Source organism: Ambystoma mexicanum, chromosome 2p, assembly GCF_040938575.1.
Source record: "Ambystoma mexicanum isolate Mex_15411 chromosome 2p, UKY_AmexF1_1, whole genome shotgun sequence".
In the NCBI taxonomy this organism is placed as follows: domain Eukaryota; kingdom Metazoa; phylum Chordata; class Amphibia; order Caudata; family Ambystomatidae; genus Ambystoma; species Ambystoma mexicanum.
The window spans coordinates 724,129,862-724,149,612 of record NC_090923.1 but is presented as its reverse complement, the minus strand read 5'-3'; the positions used below and the strand labels follow the sequence as shown (position 1 = coordinate 724,149,612).

Here is a 19,751-nt window from a genome sequence, read left to right as displayed (position 1 = left end):
AAATGCAAAGAAATGATATCTGTCTAATTATTCCAACAAGATATCAGACAAAGCGAAACTGATTGGCATGATTCTGGATGTGACCTGGTCTATGCCTTGTAAAAAAGAAATAGCATAATTAATTCCACCAATCATCACATAATGGTCCTTAAACAATTAAGGCTGGTACCATCTGAAAAACACTGTGCCACCTTAACTAGGGCCATAATTGAGTTTAAAATTGATTATTGTGACAGCTGATATCTTACCTCAACGAAATGAGAAATCTAACGACTACAGTTTCTTCAAAGTCATCAGCTCGTATAGTCAACAGGAGCCCCAAATAGTCAAATGGGATCATGTTTCCCCAGTTTTGAAGCAATTTCATTGGCTTTCTGTTAGCGCCAGAGTTGAACTCCAGGTGCTGATTGACAATACATATTTCTCAGCTCCAACATATTTTAAAAAAATGCTTTATTCAGTAAGAGCCTTCGAGAGTCTTGAAATCTTCTAGGAAACTGAAGTTGATAATTGTTTTCAGAGAGTCAAAGCCTTTGGAAGGCTAAGCACCGTTTTAGATACTAGATTTTGGAACAACCTTCCTCTTTCCATCAGAGAAATACTTGATCTTTTATCCTTTAGAAAAAAGTTAAAAACCTAACTTTTCAATTAGTAATTTGAATGTGCATTTCTTAAATTCCCTGTCATCTTTCTTTGGATCTTTGATGATCATCATAGCGCTGGGAAACCTTCTGTCATTGTGCCTCCCAATTTCGGTACAAAAGTATGGTTCAGAATAGAATAAAATGCATGATTGTTTTATTTTTTATCATATTAATATGTGTACTGAATCTCATGTATATTTATATTTGTGTCTCACCCACTAGTCCCCGGGGATCTGTCATCCAGGTGGCCAGGACACAGCCATTGCTTTTGGATGCAGTTCCTGGGGTGGACCAGTGCGGGAGGATCACCTGGGTGAGGGGTCTTCGGGCAGTGGGAGTGGGACACTTGATGGCGAGATGCAGTTTCCCTCCCCTGCAATATCTTTACCACATCCCACCAGGTAGGTTATGTGTGAACTCTACCCCCTCCCTTCCCTACACGAACACTTTCACATCGACAGCCCGCTCTGAAGGAAAACAGACTAACCCACGAGCAGTATACCTGACATGTCCCACTACAATGGTTAGGTGAGGTCGGAATTACTGGCAATTACTCACACCTGACTTCCATTAGACTTCCCCACATGGATAAAAGGCACACTCTGAGCTAGGCAAAGCACACAAAGGAACAGCAGTTTTGAGTCGGCAGCTGAACGAGGGGAGAAAGACGGCCAATCAACAAGGGTTCACAAGGAGGGAAATACACGACTTTTTCGGCAAAGAACCGTTTCTTTCAAGAAACCTTCGACAGTGAAAGCGTAAGGCCAGAAAACCAGGATGAAGAATCCTGCATTGTGTGTCTGAGGTACCGGAGGCCCTCCCACGTGTCTAACCAAGGCAGGCAGGAGCAGCAGACGCAGCAGACGCTGTGTTGGTGTTCTTGGCTCCAAGAATAAAGCAGCACCAGAGACGTCAATACAGAAAGAGCGGTCTGTGATGAAGTCAAGGTTGCAAGTGGCAACATTGTATTACAAGCGCTGGACTGAACATTGTTGAACGCCTGTGATGAAAGACGCAAGTAAAGCTAAACTGCTGATGAATGTTTGAACTTGAGAAGAAAAGATATGATACCGTTGACAGAGTGGTCCGGCACCACGAATGTGCTCAATCGAAGGTCCCTGTAAGGTATCCCACCAAGAAGTTAAAGAAACGAAAGTAGAAGAGGGCTAAGAACATTGTGTGAAGTAAATCGAAGTGGTCCTGCAACGGTTTAAGCAAAACCCATTGCACATTCGAAAGTCTTTCATTTTGATATCAAGAGGAAAACGTAGAAAGAGAGATTACATGGTCCGAGCCCAAAAGGGGGAGACCAAATGTGAATATTGTACTAAAGGGAGATCCATGATCCGAGCCCGAACGAGGGAGATCAAGTGTAAACATTGCGGTAAAAAGAAGGGTCTGAGCCTGCAGTGAACAGAAATCACCTGAGAACTTGTGAATGTAGAAATCCTAAGAAGAAAGGAACTTTAATGTTTGTTTGTTGCATCAGGCCCCCTGTAATAAGAGACTTTGGATGGTAAAGAGACTTTGGCACAGAAGACCCTGATATTTGTGTTTGGAACTGCATCCTCGTGGCCGAGAAGCCAGACTGTGTGCGGAGCTCGAACGTGCCGCCTTGACCCGTGCTGAAAACGTGGGGAAGGGAAGCCAACTGCTCAAATATCCTGACATATCATTTCTTGAACACTTTTCTTTTTGTATAACATTGTTTCCCACACCCTATTATTAGAAGTAAGGATTGGCAATAGGTTAATTAGTATAGTTTTATTTTGACAGAGATCCACTAGGACTGCGTTATTATTATTTGATGGTTGTAGCTTGCTCCCATCTTTACAGTTAGGATTAGATAGGCATTTAATCAGCCCATTTAAAGTTCAATAAACACCCTTGAACTGTGATCACTTGTGTCTGTCTTCACTGTTTGATACCACGTCTTCCTTACAGCCCCTACCAGTTCCTGCACCTCTCCCGTTACCTTCTGTGTTCCTGGGATGCCGTGCCGCTTCTTTCTGGGGACTGCCTTCTACTCTGTGTGCTGCACAGGCATCTCTGTGCTTTGGTGCCTCGCAGATCTCCTGCCCGACTCTTGGTGCAACGGTCTGGATGCTGCCTCTCGCGTTCACGTCACTGTCGGCCAGCCTCGCATTTCCGTCTGGAAGCCTTCAGGCAAAGGAGTCCTGTTGTCCTCTTGACTCCGGGAGCGGACTACTCTCGGCTCCATCCTGGTCTTCTCTGCGTCTCCTTTGTGCTTCCCAGTCTCACGTCCTGGTTGGCAGTCCTTCCTTGGTTTTATTGCGCAAAAGGAACCACATCTCGGCAGAAGTCTATAACGCTGCAATTCCTTCTTGGTATTGCTCTTCATTGTTCCTGGATTCCACTTCATCCCAGTACTTGGATTAACTATATTCCTGATGTTCTCCTTTGTCTCAGTACTTTCCAGGACCTTGAGGCAGTCAACTTTACGACAGTACATTGGTCTACTGTCTATAAAGAGGTTAGTAAATGAAGGAGAGGCTAGAGTGTGCCGTGGTGTGATGTTCTTATCAGGGCTATACCCTAAATGGTTGTCTTTCTCCCGAGGGTGGAGGTGGGTCCCCCCCCCCATGAGATCCTCCCGCATTATACTACCACCAGGGGGAATATCGGGTAGCAGCCTCACCTCCCTGGCCTCATGGGAAGGGGTTTCCCCCTGGGGAGGAGTGACAACATTCAGTGATCCGTCACACATCCGAACGTGGATGCACACCCACTTTACTCACCCCCATGCCTAAAAACAGATTTCTTTTTTTCCAACTCTACTGACCCCCCTCCTCTGCCTTCCTCTTATTTTTCCCCTTTCCTTTTTCTGCTCTTCCTCGTTAAACCTCGCACATAATTTAAGAGTCATTTTTGAATCCTCACTCTCCTTTTCCACCAACATTGCTAATAACATGTCAATTGCAACTGTCAAAGTTCGTACGACTTGTCACTTTTCTTTGTTTCCATGCTACTAAGCTACTTAATACCATTCTTATCTTTTCTTGTTTCAACTATTGTTCCGCTTTGTTTTATGGCCTATCTTTAAGTCCTCATTCCCACTCTTGAGCTATATGTTAGCTGTCATTTGAATCTTGAATTCTCTTTCACTTTTTCTGTGTTGTCTTCAAGTGTACTCATGGTCTTGCCCTCTCATATCTCTCTTCCTTTGTCACAAAGTATGCCTCTTCTTGCACTCATCGTTCCCAAGCTCATTTCCTTCTGGTAGTGTCTAAACTACCCAGTGCACAATCTTGCTTCTGTTCTTTTTTTCTAAACACTGAAACTCTTTACCCCTATTCATCATCATCTTGTTCCTGTCTCTCCTCTCTTTATTCCGCTTGAAGCTTAAAGATTTCTTAATGACTTCTTCCCACTAGATTTTCTATGTCATTTACTTGTTCAATATTTTTGTACCATTATTTCACGTTTAGCGGTTTGGCAAATCACTTTATATATACAATTGCAAACATAGCTAACTTTCCTGGCCTTTGGAGTTACACATAGTAAATAAGTCAACACCATCCATAGAAACACTATGCTGTGGAACCGAGTAACTTAGTACTACCTGCCCCCCCCCCAAAAGAATACCAGCCACTACGGTGGCTCCCATTCTTACCTTTTCCAGTGCTTGCAGTCTGACGAAGAGGTCATCATGTTCAGGGCTCCTGGGCCAGGAGTCTCCCTCATGGTCCTGTGGTTTGGGGTGCTGGTTTCCATCAGGCATCACTGGGAGCCCCTCTGTCTGTGTCCGCTTGTGCACAAGCCTCCCTGGTCTCCTACAGACAGAGTTCCTTGGAAGAGAGCTTGCACTGGTCCATGTGCAGTGCTCCCTCCTCTCATCCCCATGATTGCCACTCGGTGTGAAGGTGAAGGTCTCCTCCTCAGAGCCTGGAGATCAAAAGAAAGTCAGCACTGTCACACAACGCCCCGATGAACCAGTGGAAGATTGACATGTATCCAAGTACGAATTAGGGTTCCTATGCAAATCTCCTTCCCTTTAATGCATTCCCAAATGAGAGCAAATATACCCCCTGCAGGAACATTACCAATCGGAGGACGTCACTACTTAGGGGATCAGACTTCTGAAGCCACCTCAGATTAATGCCCGATAGTGGAAGCAGAGTTATGGACAAATTCATAGTGAGACTGCTACAATAAGGTTCTGAATAATTTGGAAAATATTATTCACTAAGATTTTAATATATGCATATTACAACTCATTATTGCCAGTTTATTATTTGCATTGATAGCGCATCATTATCAGTTTCATTCATACTTAAAACATAATTACCAGTTTAATTTCTGATCACTTATCCAATTATATTATGCCAGCTTAGAAGATCATTGCCAGTTTTCATTATTCCCGGGTTGGCATATAATTTTGTTTTTTTTGAAACTTTATTTACACAACATCCATAACAAATCCCAATACAATCAGTGTATATCAAATAACACATGAAAAAAACAAAACACAAGAAAAGCACAACATTTTACACAGTACTATGTACACAGCGAGATATACAATACCCTAAATCCCATACATCTCAAATACATCTCTCAATTACCCCCCACCAAACAACTATAATGTCAATTTAAAACAACTGCAAAAATCTACCCCATATTTTCTCAAACAAAGCCATTCAATGTCAAAGCATTCTTCCAGTTCCTCAATATAATTCTTTTACCAGTCATCGCCCCTCTGAACAACCACTTCTTCTCACTGTGAGTGAGATCATCCAAAGACTCATCACTCCCAAATATGATCACACTAAAATCTAAGACTGGGAGACCAACAATCACTTCATCACACACACGTCCAATCTCACCCCAAAACAGTCTCACCAGCCTACAATCCCATAGCAGATGTTCCATCGTACCAATCTCACATGAACATCTCCAACAATCTGCACTCTCCAACAACCCTCTGTTACACATTCTCTCGGGCGTCCAATAAATTCGATTAAGAATTTTAATCCGTCTCGATCTTTCCGTGAGTCCCAGCGAGCACAACTTCACATTCACACACATGTTTTGCCATAAGCCCTCTGTGATATCCAATCCGATTCTCCTGCCCCATTCCTCTCTTAAAGAATCATTCACCTGATAACATGAAACAAATGCTTTATACAGGCGACTGGCCAGTCCCCCACCCGAACCCACCAAATTCCTTGCAAACAGATCCAATGCAATTCTCCTCTCCAAATCCACAACTCCAATCGCACGTTTAAGCTTCACAAAATCAGAGGGTCTAAAGTTTTCTATAACATATTGTTGCTGCAATTCCCTTGCATTCATCCAACGACCATTTGTAAACAGATCAGCAACCCACCTCACCCCACCCAGAAACCAATCTGCCCAAAAGACCACCTTGCCATCTATTTTGATAGTAGGATTTAGCCACACCGAGGCAACGGGCTCCCTCAAAGCGTCCACCTTCAAATAATGACACAAGCCCTTCCAGGCGCTCCTCATGTTATCCATCAGCAAATCATGTCCACAACTCTGGCATATAATTGTTGCATTTCACAATGGGCCTCATTACAAGTTTGGCAGTATTTCAGTGGTAAATCTGCTGAAATACAGCTGAGTGGATTTACCGTTACCGCCACTCGTTACCGCCACTTTGCCCCTCGAATTTACTGTGGGATTAGAAGTGGTGGAAGACAGTGTAAATCCCCATTTTTAGGAGTCCATGGACTCCATGGGGATTTTGGCAGAATTACCGCTGGCGGTAATTCTGACAATTTTGGCATTAAGGTCACAGATTTCACCCCAGCTTTTTTGCTGGAGGAAAGTCCTCCACCTCATCACCAAACATGTAGTAGGAGGGTGCGGGTAACTGAATAACCACCACGTTACCTCAATTTTTTTACAGGTCCACCATACTTGTAGGAAGCCCCGTTGTTCATTTCCCACATAATTGCCATATTCGGTTATGCCATGTTTGCACATCATAGTAACGTGCTAATAAGTTCAGTGCGCCTATAATTGGCTGGCCTTGACTGCCCCCTCCCAGTACAATTTACCTTCTGCTGCTTTCGCTAGAAAGAACGAGGACAACAATGCCCCTGGTCGCTTAGCAACTGGATGGCCAGCAAAAGCTACGCACTGTGGCACTCAATGTAATTATCTTTCCCAACTAGTGTTTTTTAAGTGGATACAAACATATTTTATTAACTTTAAAACTGTACATTTTTTGTCACCTGCAATTCTCCTAAATGTCATCTGAGCAGGCGCTGGTGGCGTAAAGGATCAGACTCGAGGGTACCTATTACTCTTTGTGTTTTTTTGCTGAGAGTATTGGCCTGAATTTAGGGAGCAAAGAAATGCAGCTATCACTCTTATCTGGAGCTCTAATAGCACGAGTGAACTAAGGCCCGATTCATGGATTTTTTTGCACGGTTCAAAGTGGCTTTGCACTGCTAAAAAGTGACTTTGCACTGCCAACACCTGATTCATGGAACTGGGCAAAATGTATTTTTGCAGTTACTAAGTTAATTTTGCACTGCAAAAATGACTTTGCACTGTCTTTGCAGTACAAAAATACACTTTGCACACTTCCATGAATCAGGGTTTGTGTCAGCAGTGCAAAGTCACTTTTCAGCAGTGCAAAGTGATTCTGAACCATGCAAAGAATACCATGAATCAGGCCCTAATTAAATATGGCTGATTTTTGCACTGGCACAATGTCAGGATTTGCATGAGTGCTGCAAAAACCACAATATGGTCATTGTGCCGCCCTATAAGCCACACGACGCCTATTTTTCTACCAGCAATAAGACATTGGCCCTCATTACGACCCTGGCGGAAAGTAACTGACCTGACCGCCATAGCGTAAATAGTGTTTCCGCCATTGCACGACGGAGTAAAGTGCGGCTAATTCCGACCCATCGGGCACGAGCACTACGCCATGGCGGAAGTGCAAAGTCCGCGATGGCGGAAATGTCCCCAAAACGCCCCTCACCGCCGTCGTACGGCACCCTAGGTGCAATTCCGCCACCCATCATAGCGGTCACCGTAATGAGCGGCAATCGGAAAATACGGTGACCGTAAATATACGGAAACGGAAGTAAAAACATGGTCCCGGAACGGGAAACAGCACGCCGTACACCTATAAAATCAGAATTCCCACAAAACCATTAAAAATACTACCCTGAGACACATCCCAACCCGTCATCCACCCTAGTGAAAACAATAAAAATGGGAAAAGTAGCGAAAAAAGCGTGCGACCGCAAGCGGCAGGTCCACTTCTCCCGTGAGGAACTCACCGTGCTCACAGAGACCCTCCAGGAGAATGCTGCCGTCGTCTTCTCGACGCAAATGACCAGGACGGCACTTGCGAACAAGAAGGCCATATGGGCCCTGGTGGCACAGCGGGTAAGTGCGGTGGGGACCGCACCCCGCAACCCACAGCAATGCAGAAAGCGATGGGACGACTTGCGGATACGCGTACGGAGCATACTATCCGCCAACCGTAACATTGCCACAGCTACCGGGGGAGGATCGGAATCACCCATCAAGTTGACCCCCTGGGAAGAAATCTGTGCCTCCACCATTGGAATGGAGAGTATAGAGGGAGTCGGAGGGATGGAGAAAGGAGTGCAGACATCCGAAGAATCAGGTAGGTGGGCCAAATAAAACAATGCTAAATCCACAATGTCCAATCATGTGAAGTACCATGTGTCCACATAGTGCAACAGCAACACAGGTCCAGGAGAACGTCCACATACATTGGCCTGATAGCGCACTTTAAAAGTCACATTAAATACATAAATAATTAAAAATCCTAAAAACACCCTCTACACGTGCAGCATGCACACCCTAACTGCAGGCTGCAAAACAACTGCATCCTCAATCCACACAAAAATGAAACCACCTCCAAGGCCCTGACCCAAATCACCCTCAGGTACCACCCCAATGCATGTGATACATTGCCATTCTAATTTCCACAGACCCATCAATAACGCTCGCCCTCCTTTACTCCACCACAGGGTCCGATTCAAACGACGAGCTCCAGGACACCCCTACCAGCACACCTGCAAAGAGGGCCAAGACCAACGGCCAAAGACCCTCCACCTCAGCTGCACGGATCAAGACACGGCAGCAGCACAAATCAAGTGGCAGCACACAGGAGGGGACTTCAACAGGCACCCCAGCAGCCAGCATGCCCACAACAGCACCACCACAGGTCCCCCCAATGGATGCCACAGAAGGCACTGCTTCTGGTGGCAGCAGCACCATAGGTGACACTGCATTAATGGCAGCATGCTCCGACACAGAAAACGGTGATGTCGATGTAGGATCCATCCATGACCTGTCTCAATCCCCCTGTTTGTTTCATCCCGTACACTATGAGGATACCACGCAGGGGCAGCCACAAGACGACGACTGGCCATCCCCCACAAGCCCTGTGGCAAGGCAACATGAGGTGATCAGCCCCTCTGTGACACCACCGCAAATGGCCATGGCACAGCAGAGGCAACAGTCCCTCGACCAGGTGATCGTGCAACAGCAGCAACTGGCCACGCTCCTCAAGGACCATGCTGATGAATGTGGGGGTACTAAGGCAGCCATAGAAACATCTACTGAGACACTTAGGGCAGAAATGGAGAGAAGTACAGAGACACTAAGGGCACAAATGGAGAGAAGCACCGAGAGCCTGAGGGTACAAATGGAGAGAAGCACCGAGAGCCTGAGGGGGGAACTGCATGCGACGTCCAAAGACGTATGTGCTGAACTTGCCGCTGTGCGCCGTGTGCTCACTGAGCTCTCACAAACCCTTAGGGACATGCATGGACGTGAGCAGGCAGAGACATCATCCATTGCAAGTTCCGTCCAGGGCAGCCCCCAACGTAGATCTGGGAGGAACCTGCGCTCCACAGGCAGGGGTGCCCCTGATACCCGGAGAGGGGGCTTGCAATAGCGTCTGCCCACTGACAATGAGCATCTTTGGACACTGGTGTTCGGGGGGGAGGTAGGAGGGTGGAGGGGGTGTGTTGGGCTTACTTGGGTGGCGGGTCGATGGGGTGTGTAACATAATTTCACATATGCTATAAACATTTCACAATCATCCAATGAGATGTGTGGACATTGATCTTTGTGTACGAGGCCTTTATAGGCGTACAGTCCATATTGTGCATGTTCCAGACACACACAGTGCCACAAGTCCCGTGTCCATGTATCAGCCACCAGTGCTAGAAGCATGAATCTATGAGAATCTGACGAATTTCACGGCCCTCCTGTGCCTCGCGGACTCCTTGAGGTGCTGCCACATGCCCACCCTCATCATGACCATCTTCAGGTGCTTGCAGTTCTGCGTCAGGGGGCATGGGCACATTTCTACGTACGCACATGTTGTGTAGCATGACACATGCCATGACCATCTTTGCAACCTTCTCATGGCGGTACAGGAGTGCCCCGCCAGACCTGCTGAGGCAGCGGAAACGACCCTTCAGTAGGCCGAATGCCTGTTCTATGACTACACGGGTACGTGAGTGGGCATGGTTGTAGTCCTCCTCATGCTGGTTCTGTGGGTTCCGGAGTGGTGTAAGGAGCCATCTCTTCAGTGGATACCCGGCATCACCTGTATGTGGACAATAAAGGATGTTTGTGGAATGACATTGCTACGTACGCATCCCCCCCCCTTCCTGCCAGGTCATTGCCGCATCACATACCCCACATTATCATGCATGAAATGAGACTCACCGAGTAGCCAGGATCTGTTCCCTGCGTGTCGCTCCATGTAGCGTGGTATTGTAGAGTTCCTCAAGACCATAGAATCATGGGTTGATCCAGGAAATCGGGCACAACAATGTGTAATGATCCTGTTGGAGTCACACACCATTTGTACATTAAGAGAATGATATTGTTTTCGGTTGCGGTACTGGGCCTCCATGGCATGTGGGACAACCAATTCCACATGGGTGCAGTCGATGGCATCAATGCAACCCGGTATGCCGGCAAGTGCATGGAATCCCACTTTTGTGTTCGTAATTTCCTGCTCCGAGCGTGGTAGAGAGATGTAGTCGTCTGCGTGCTTCAGGAGGGCATCGAGCACTTGCAATAGTGTCCGTGACAACAGTGGCTGTGAAATGCCATGCAACTGTCCGACTGTGTGCTGGTAGGTGCCTGTGGCCAGGAAGTGGAGTACAGACACCACCTTCAGTAGGGGTGGGATGGCGGTTGGGCTATCTATCATGCTGACAAGGTCAGCGTGTGTCATGTCCACAATGGCGGTTATGGTGTCCCGGTCCAAACGGTAGAGGGTGTGGATCTGCTCATCAGTGAGGTTGAACGGATGAGCTCGGAGGCGTGGGATTGCGGGCTGCCTGCGTGGTGGTAGTGGCTGTGCTGGCGGGCCTTGCTGGCCCTGCCTTGCCCTCCTCCTCCTCCTGCGTCTCCTCTGTGCGGCCGGTTGTTGTAGTAGTTGGTGTTCGTCTTCTTCTTGAAGTTGGAGTACTTGCAGTGCTATCAGGTCCCCCAGGGCCAACATCGCTAGTCCTGCCGGTAGCATTTTGGAGTGGGTGTGGTTGTGGGAGGGGGTTGGGTGTGCAATTTATGTGTTTTCAGGCTGTATAGCCTCCACCTGTGGTGATTCATTCCACCTGTGCCAGCTGCAATCCCCTTTGGGCGAGCACGTCCCGCACACAACGCTGCAATTTGACGCATGGCATCTTGCTATTACAATCATGTATTTAATCCCGATGGCAGTGAAATATTGGTTTATATGTTCATTCTGCTATGGTCCCATTGTTTCACATACTATCTTTGCAGTCGCGAACTAACTTGTGAAGGGTCAGTGGAATGTAGTACTCGATTAACGGTGGACCCTCATGCAGCACTGTACCGAGGTTCACCGACGGGCGGGGCGTCCCATTTGTGAGTGAAGCCAGTTGCCATTTTCACACACTGCCGCACTACATGGATGGATTTGTGATTTCAAGCGGTCACAGATGCCTTTTCGACGTGATGTTGCAAATGAGGAATTCGAAGGACAGCGCGTTCGGTTTTCAGCTAGCGGCGAGGAGACGCCCACAGGTCTGACTGCAGATATAAAGTTCTATTGTTTAATGTCCTTCGGACAGGGGCCATGGCGAGAATGCAATGATTGATATGAATAGTATGGGATGCGCAATAGCGTAGTGGACGATAAGGCAGGACGTTCCCAAATACATGTTACTTCACAACACTGGAATTCCGGGCTGGAGCACAGTGGATTTTGCAGACTGCATTACGCACAGACTCAATGGAAATTTCACATGTTATGTGAGTAAATAATCAGGCGTTTTCATACCGGGATGAGGGAATGATGTATGGATGCATGGACAGATGATTTAATAGAGAGTTTGCCATGTACAGGGCTTTTTGGAATCTATCCACTTCCCCTGCGCTATGTGATGCAGGGCTGCCATAGTGGGACCATCGTCTATCTGCCCTTGTTGAACCCTCCCTGTCTCGACGCGCCTTCAAACACTTGTGTCTATGCACGTTACTAATCCCATCTAATGGATTCTGTTTTAACAGACGCATGCACACAAACACTCGTTTGTAATAGTGTTTTCACCTCGATTTATATAGTTATGATTCGCAAGTGATTTTTGGGTGGGAATAATCCTTTTGAGTGGGCTAGCATGCATATGGCTGTGGATTTAGTGTGATCATTGAAGTGAGTAATTCAAATGAAGTTCTGATGCCCATACTATTCTTTTTCATTTCATTTGGGTGACAGGTATCTCCTCCCCTTTTGCCGCTGCCATCTGTATGCCACTCCTGCAGATGGCTTTTACTCCCGACACCTGCTGCTTCGTGTTAATCAGTGGAGCACCATTTCGATCTTATGGGACGATCGCCAATGGGCCACATGCCCTTACGCAGTACTAGTGGCTAGGAGCAACATATCGACCTTTCAGCTGGACTAGTGCCTACCTAATGGGACGGCCCTGCGGTTGTAGGCGCTTCCATGTTGCCTTTTTGAACGTGAATGTAGCCCCTGTGTACCATGAAGGAACAGGGCATCACACAAGAAGAAGCTGGTCATTTATTGCGGATGCAGCCCACAATAATGAAATATATTTTGGAGTTCATGACCTAATAGCTGTATGGACTTGGTGATTTTGTTGTGCATTAAATTTCTATTCTGATATTGACCGTGTAGCGTTATTCTTTGCAAGTAATGTAGCATATTCCTATTTGTGGAGCGATGTATTGTGAGAAGATCTGCATTGGGTTCCGGCTTCTGAGTATGGTTGCGTGGTACTGTACTGGCCGCGTTTGCCTACGAAGCCCAGTGAGGTCAGGGATAGGGGCTGCCATTATGACTGTTTTGATGTTGTCATGCTCAGGGGCGGGGGATTAGCTTTTGTGTAACAGATGCCGGTCAGCCAGGTGGATTGGTGGAATGATGTGATTATCAGAATATGGCTGGTCACAGGTGCCTGTGTTTGCGTGCGTTTCTTGGAGGGAGACTGAGGTCATGTCCATTGGAATAACTTCTGTATTCGTGCCATCTGTGCCCTGCAGCTCCCATTGGCCCCTCTTGAGATGAGCCTGGCTGCTCAGTCACTCTGCCAACTTGTGTGGTACATGCTTATGCTGATGGTTGGTTTGTTTACTGGCAGGAGTACAGGGCTGGTGCAGTCTCACTCAGGATACTGCTTTGAATGTTGCCTTACACTGGTGTCAAGCGATGGGGGGCCTGTTTTTGTTTGTCTCATATTTCAGTTCATGTTGCTGTACTTGAACCTTCACATGCCTGTGCTGCATCAGTACGGCAATGGTGCCATGGCAAATATGGATGGCCACTCACAAGGCACTTGGAGCCCCTACATTCATTTGTTCGTTGGCATGCATGGGTGACTTGTACATTTCACTGGTTGCATTGTGTGACTTCATTGCACCTACGAGGAGTTGTGCAATGTGGCCAGGGAGTGGTGTACAGGCACTCAGTAGGGCCATTTACGGTTGGTTCGCGATGCCGTACTTCTCACCATGGCGGAATGGTACTTTCCGCCATGCTTGATGGCGTTAGGTAAATTTCCGCTAGGGTCAGAATTCGCGTACCGTTGCACCATGGTGGTAATTACGGTTTCGCATGGCGCACGTGCGCGTACTTGGTGCAGTTAGCGTTGGCGTTCACTACGGTGTCGCTAATGGCATCGTACTTTACGGTGACGGGTCATAATCGCACCGAGCGCTATTCGATGGCGGTATTGCATTTCCGCCATCGTTTTTCGATTTCCTCCAGGGTCGTAATGAGGGCCATTGTAAATTTGGGACTTGCACCTTCAATGTTCGTGTTAGCTCCAGCACAATGACCAACACTTGCTTGTTCTACCCCTGCTGCAATGACAACATTTACAATACTGTTAGCACTAAATCTGACACCAGCACAACTGTGACCATAGCGTGCGCCCCAACGCTTTGCACAGGTTCAACAATCCCATTCTATTCCCAGTTTGATAATATCAGTATACTATTCCCAGTTAGCAAACTTCCAGCAGACTATTAGCTTGAAATTTCCAGCTTTCACAATCCCAGTATAGTTCCAGTTTGATCATCCACTAAAACTCAGTTTGTTAATCAAAGACAAATCCCAGTTTGTTAACCGAAGTGCATTCTTGGCATTGATCAGTGCTAGTGTATGGTAGGGTATTGGCATAATTGACCTGAAAACATTTGACTTAAAACATTTGATCACATTTTTTTTGACAAATTCTATTAAATATATATATGGGGTGGGTAAGGCAATAGATTAGGTTGAGGGGAAGTGGGAAAGGGGTTTCGGAGGTCTCACCACACATTGAAGACCGGAAAAATGTCAAATAAATTTGATCAAATGTGATTAGGTCAAATGTTTTAGGTCAAATAGACCCAAACCGTATGGTAGCCCCCCTGCTGACTGGCAGTATCATTATACTGCAAATTGTCCATCCCAGTACATTCTAAAATTGACCATATAATCTCAGTTTGCAGAGTCTTGGCTACCGCAGCATATTCCCAGTTGGCACTATAGCATTTTTTTTTACCTTTACAATCATAGTATTTTTTCAGTTTGCAGAATTGCAATATATTACAAGTTTGACAATCTTTATGATTACCCATTGCGCACAGTGCACCAATATACACAATTGCAGACAACACGCACATACGCTTTTTATATGAGGTGTCAATTACACACAAAGGACCATGACCTCTACCAGTTACATGTCTAGAGCCCGCTCCATGTAGTTTTGAGTATTCCCAAGTTCCTGTTCCTTTTTATACTCCTAACAAAACACCCCTAACAGAAAATAAGCAGTAATGCTACTTGCCGCTGGAGCTAGCTTTACAATGCATCCCTATGGATTCCGCCTGTTTCTTACATGAGCAAAAATCAGATGTAATCCATAGGGATTCAAAACTCTCCACTAGTATCATGTGTGCTGAGATGCTGGCATATTTTCTAAACAGAACCGGAGTAAGAGGAGGAGCAGAATTTACACTCAGTCCACCATCTCCGTGCAGAAAACTCCAATGAAATGCCACAGAATGCAATTTACAAGCGGCGTGCTTTTCTCCGCCTGTACATTACATTATGGCACTTAACACAGGCCTCAATATTATGTATTCATAATGTAATGTAACATAAACTGGTTGTGTATAGCGCATGTGTGCCATTGTGGATGCCTCATGGCACATTATTCTGGTAAAAATTTGGGGGGGCATGAAGTTTATAAGTAAGGTGCAGAAGAGCGGAAATGAGTAGGAGGAGTAGAACATGGGGGAGGAGATGGATTAGTGAGAGTGAAAAATAGGGGTGAGTGGCGTGATCAGCGATTGGCAAGATGTTCTTTGAAGGTTGCAGGATTTAGCGGGCAAGTCTCTTCTGCATGTGTAACTTGTTGGAGAGACAGGATGCTTATCAGGAAAAGGCACTTTCCTGTTTTAGTTCTCTGATTGCAGTCTGGCAATGTTGCAGCTTCTGGTGGTGGCTGGCCTCTGGAGATGGGGAGTTTCATGACCAAGTAGGTTATGCTTTGTGGGTGATGCAGGCAGACTTGAACATGATGAGGGCATGAAGGGGTAGCCAGTGCAACTCCTTCAGGATGGGGGTTAGTAGGAAAGCCATTTTAAGTAAACCCCCTATCTAACTTGTCCCATGCAGTAGTTTCACCTGTTGTCACCGCTAGAGGGAGCTGTTGCCTTAGGATATACAGAGACAATGCCAATTCGCATGGCTTCGCCTGTTGTCACTGCTAGAGGGAGCTGTTGCCTTAGGATATGCCGTGGCCCTACCGTGTCAATGAACACCTGCACTTTGGCCGAGTACTCAGGCTCTTACACTAGTCTGAAATATTTTGTATATTGCCAGTTTGCACAATCCCAGTAGGTTTACACAATCCCAAAATAGGAACCGATTGTCAATCCAGGCATACTTCCAAGTTGACATTCTCAGTGTACACAATGCCAGTGTATTACCACATGTCCACCCCAGTAGACTCCACATTTAACAATGCTAGTAGATTCCAGGTTTGCACAATTCCAAAATATACATAGTTTGAAAATACCACTTCACACCAAATCTCAGTTTGACACTCACAGTATGCTCAAGTTTCATGATCCCAGGACGCGCCCTGTTTGACTATTGTAGTACATTCTGTTTGATACCCCCTGTATATTGTCAGTGTACACAATTCAATACACTCAGTTTTCCCAAACCCAATATATTCTGAGGCTGCCAATTCCAATATAATCAGAGCTTTAACAATGCTTGCATATTGGAAGTTTGACAACCTCAGCATGGTCTCAATGTGCCCAGTCTGTAGTAAATATTATTCAAGCAGACTGCTAGTATTCACAATTCCAGTAGATTCCCAGTATACAGAATCCCTGAATTTTCCCAGAGAGATCATATCTGTAAACTTCGAGTTTACCCCCCAAATTATAATCCCAGTTGGCACAATTCTAGTACAATACATATGCTGAGGCTATACAATATCAGTATACTCCCAGATACAGTCCCTGATTTCACAATACCAGTGTTTTCCCCGTCTGAGCAAGACATCTTTTTCTGACTATTGTCTCTACAGTTCATTTACCAGGTTTTATTTTAGATACTTCTCTCGATTTTATCCACAATATCGCAACAACCGTGACATCCAATTTCACCAGCTAATTGCGCTATATGATAACAAGAGAATACCTGATCCAAGAGTTCGGCCAGATGTTCAGGCTCTGGTTAGCTCAAGATTTGATGCCACAAATTATCGGAACTAATGTGGCTAAATTAGATGTGCCTACGTCTAGGAGCAAATATCTATCCAGCTGCTGCAAATACTTTGAAGAATTACAGTCGGAGGTAAAAACGAACCAATGTGTTTTTTGTCCAGCTATCAAAAAAGCATTCAAAGATAAAGCAAAGAGAGTTGATTGGGAAATTAATTTTAATCGTATGTATAAATTGAAAAAATTTTAAACATATTGAATGGATTGTGCATGAGTATTATACGCCTCAAAGATATTTAATACGTTGTCCTGACCCTCTTGTAAGACATTTTAGACTTTTAATGCGCACAAATCAACTTCCGGTGAAGTCTACCTTTGGTTCTCAGTGGAAGATTCCAAAAACAGAGAGATATTGTCGAATGTGTCTGGGCATGGATGAATGTGAGACTGTTAGGCATGTATGTAAAGACTGGTAGGGGGTGGTCTGTACTTCTGCTCTCTATATGGTAGAGGGGAGGCACAGAGGACCCCAGCCTAGATTCTCTATTCGGTAGCTATGGTCGAGCAATCAAGGCCTAGCTTCTCAGGAGGTGATGCAGGCTGGTTCTTAAGTACAGTGTAGTCCCCAAGCCCCCACAAAGGAATGTCCACACACTGTATTGGTTAGAACACAGTCTTTATATAATCAACATTCAAGGTTATGTACACTTATCATAATAACTCACTTTGTACTTAGGAAAATCAACAATGGCAAATATATACATTTCTAAAGTGGTACCACCCTTTGTATTTGATCTCATTAAAGTGCATCAACAATACTGTAACAATGTCACACAGATCAATAGAGTGAAACCAGCAATAGAGAGAGGAGAGAAAATAAGATGGTTGAGCAATAGGCAGAATACTGGCCCCTACCACTAGACACAGTCCTGTGTGGAGATCCCTCCACCTGGGCAACCTGTAAAATAAAGATATAGCACAAGCCCAGTCCATATATTGTTCTGCAAGTCTTATTCCCTCCTATAATGTTTTTACCCCCCCAATGTACCTGGTGGAGTCGAGTTCTTCGAAGAGGCGTCGACAGATCCTTCTTGAGCGACCCCCTTTCAAGCGGGAGTCACGGATCGGCGAGAGGCGTCGAGAAGCGTCGAGGAACTCGGCGTTCGGCGGCGGGGAATCGACGGCCCTTCTTGAATGCCTTCCCTTTCAAGCGGGAGACAAGGGGCGTCGAACGTCCGACAACAAACAGGGTAGAACGGCGTCGATAAGGCGGCAGCTTCGATCCAAGCGGTGCTCGTCGACGATGGAGCGTTGGCGTCCTGCAAGGCAGAGGCGTGCGGGGCACCTCGATGACAATTGTTCTGGACCGCAAAGATTTTGGAGATGTCCGGGTGCTTCACTTCGATCTCCTCGGCGGTCCCGTCTCGGGTCGGCAGCCTTTCGAGGGTCTGACTTCCAGGGCGCTTCGGCGAAGATGTAGCGGTGCTCGATGATCCCTCGGAGCACGGGAAGAGGGCGCCTTACCAGGTCCTCTCTCGGGTCAGTCCTCGACGAATTCGGCAGCTTTCAGATCGGTCGAAGCAAGTGCAACAGCAAGTCTTCTTCTTCCAGCTGGGCGTCGAGGATCAGCAGTTCCAGTTACTCTTAGAGTGGAGACTCAGCTTCTGAACGCTTCTGAACAATTACCAGTGGTGAGAGGTCCCCAGATATACTATTCTGTCTCTCATCCACACTGCTGGCACACACTCAGCAGCCAATCATACAGAAGGGCATTCATGCAGTCAGTCAGCCAATCAGGCACACAGTGCATTCAGGCCACACTCCTCCCTTTCAGACACTCACAACAAGGAATGTGGATTGGGACAAGTACCCAGCCATTCAACACTACACACTGCATTCAGGCCAGTTTCGGGCAGGGCTGTCTCAGTCTTTGTCTCTCATGCCAGAAACCAGACAACCACAACAAGGAGTGTATATTGGTCACACACTCCATTCACCCAGGTCCCACCCACTGGAGGTACCCACAACATACAGTCACTGGGAAGGCTCCAGTCAGTCTAGCTGGGCCTTCACAACAACACCATATATGGAACTTCCACCCAACAGCCAGTCAGGGGGAAGGGACAGAGTCAGGGCTTCCCAGGACTTTGGGAAAACAAGGTAACAGGCAATAGAAAGCAAGAGGCCACAGGGGCCATCAGGAATCAACTGATCCCAATGGCAGGGCCTGGGTATCCCAAAATGGAGGACACCCAGAGCACCTGTCAAATTCAGCATGGAGCTGCCACTAGCCCATACCCTGCTCTGTGGGCCACCCACAGGTGCCCAAAAACATACACTAGGGGCACAGGGTTGTACCCCTACCCATGGGTGCCATAAGAGTATCCCATGGGTCTGTTCACCAAACCAAAAGAGAGAGCTGCACTGCCAGGAGTCCCACATGGACTCCTGGGCAGAAAACACGACAGAACACACGATAAAAAGCAGTAAAGGACAAGGATTCAGAGGCCCTGTCCCTCTGATGCATTTCCAGCATCACAATGTACTCACTTCATGCCCAGAAAGACGAAATCACTATATGTTGAATTATGGTCGATTAGTCCACAGCATGAGTTATATACAGTCGGAGGAATTTTGGAGATGGTGCCTGAATGTGCAATCTGAGGCAGTCCATATAGCATTATATAGAGTATGGAAAACATTTCCACCTAGAAATACTGAAAATGTTAATGATAAATTGGTATCGATATGTGATAATTAGGATCTAAGGTAATTAACACTTCATTGTATTGTATTTATATTTATATTTATGTATTGTACTTTTGTATTGAGTCTGAATGAATGAGTATGTATTGTGCCAATATTGTATAATGAGTTAAAATGTGA

General features: G+C 46.2%; 1 protein-coding gene across 1 annotated transcript in view; it reads right to left on the bottom strand.

Moving 5' to 3' along the window:
• The window catches only part of LOC138566724 (RAS guanyl-releasing protein 4-like), a 670,136-nt gene that overhangs the window by 10,636 nt on the left and 639,749 nt on the right, over positions 1 to 19,751 (bottom strand). Inside the window, exon 15 of the mRNA XM_069644328.1 lies at positions 4,279 to 4,550. Coding sequence (XP_069500429.1) covers positions 4,279 to 4,550 — 272 coding nt within the window. The remainder of the gene's footprint in view (positions 1 to 4,278; positions 4,551 to 19,751) is intronic.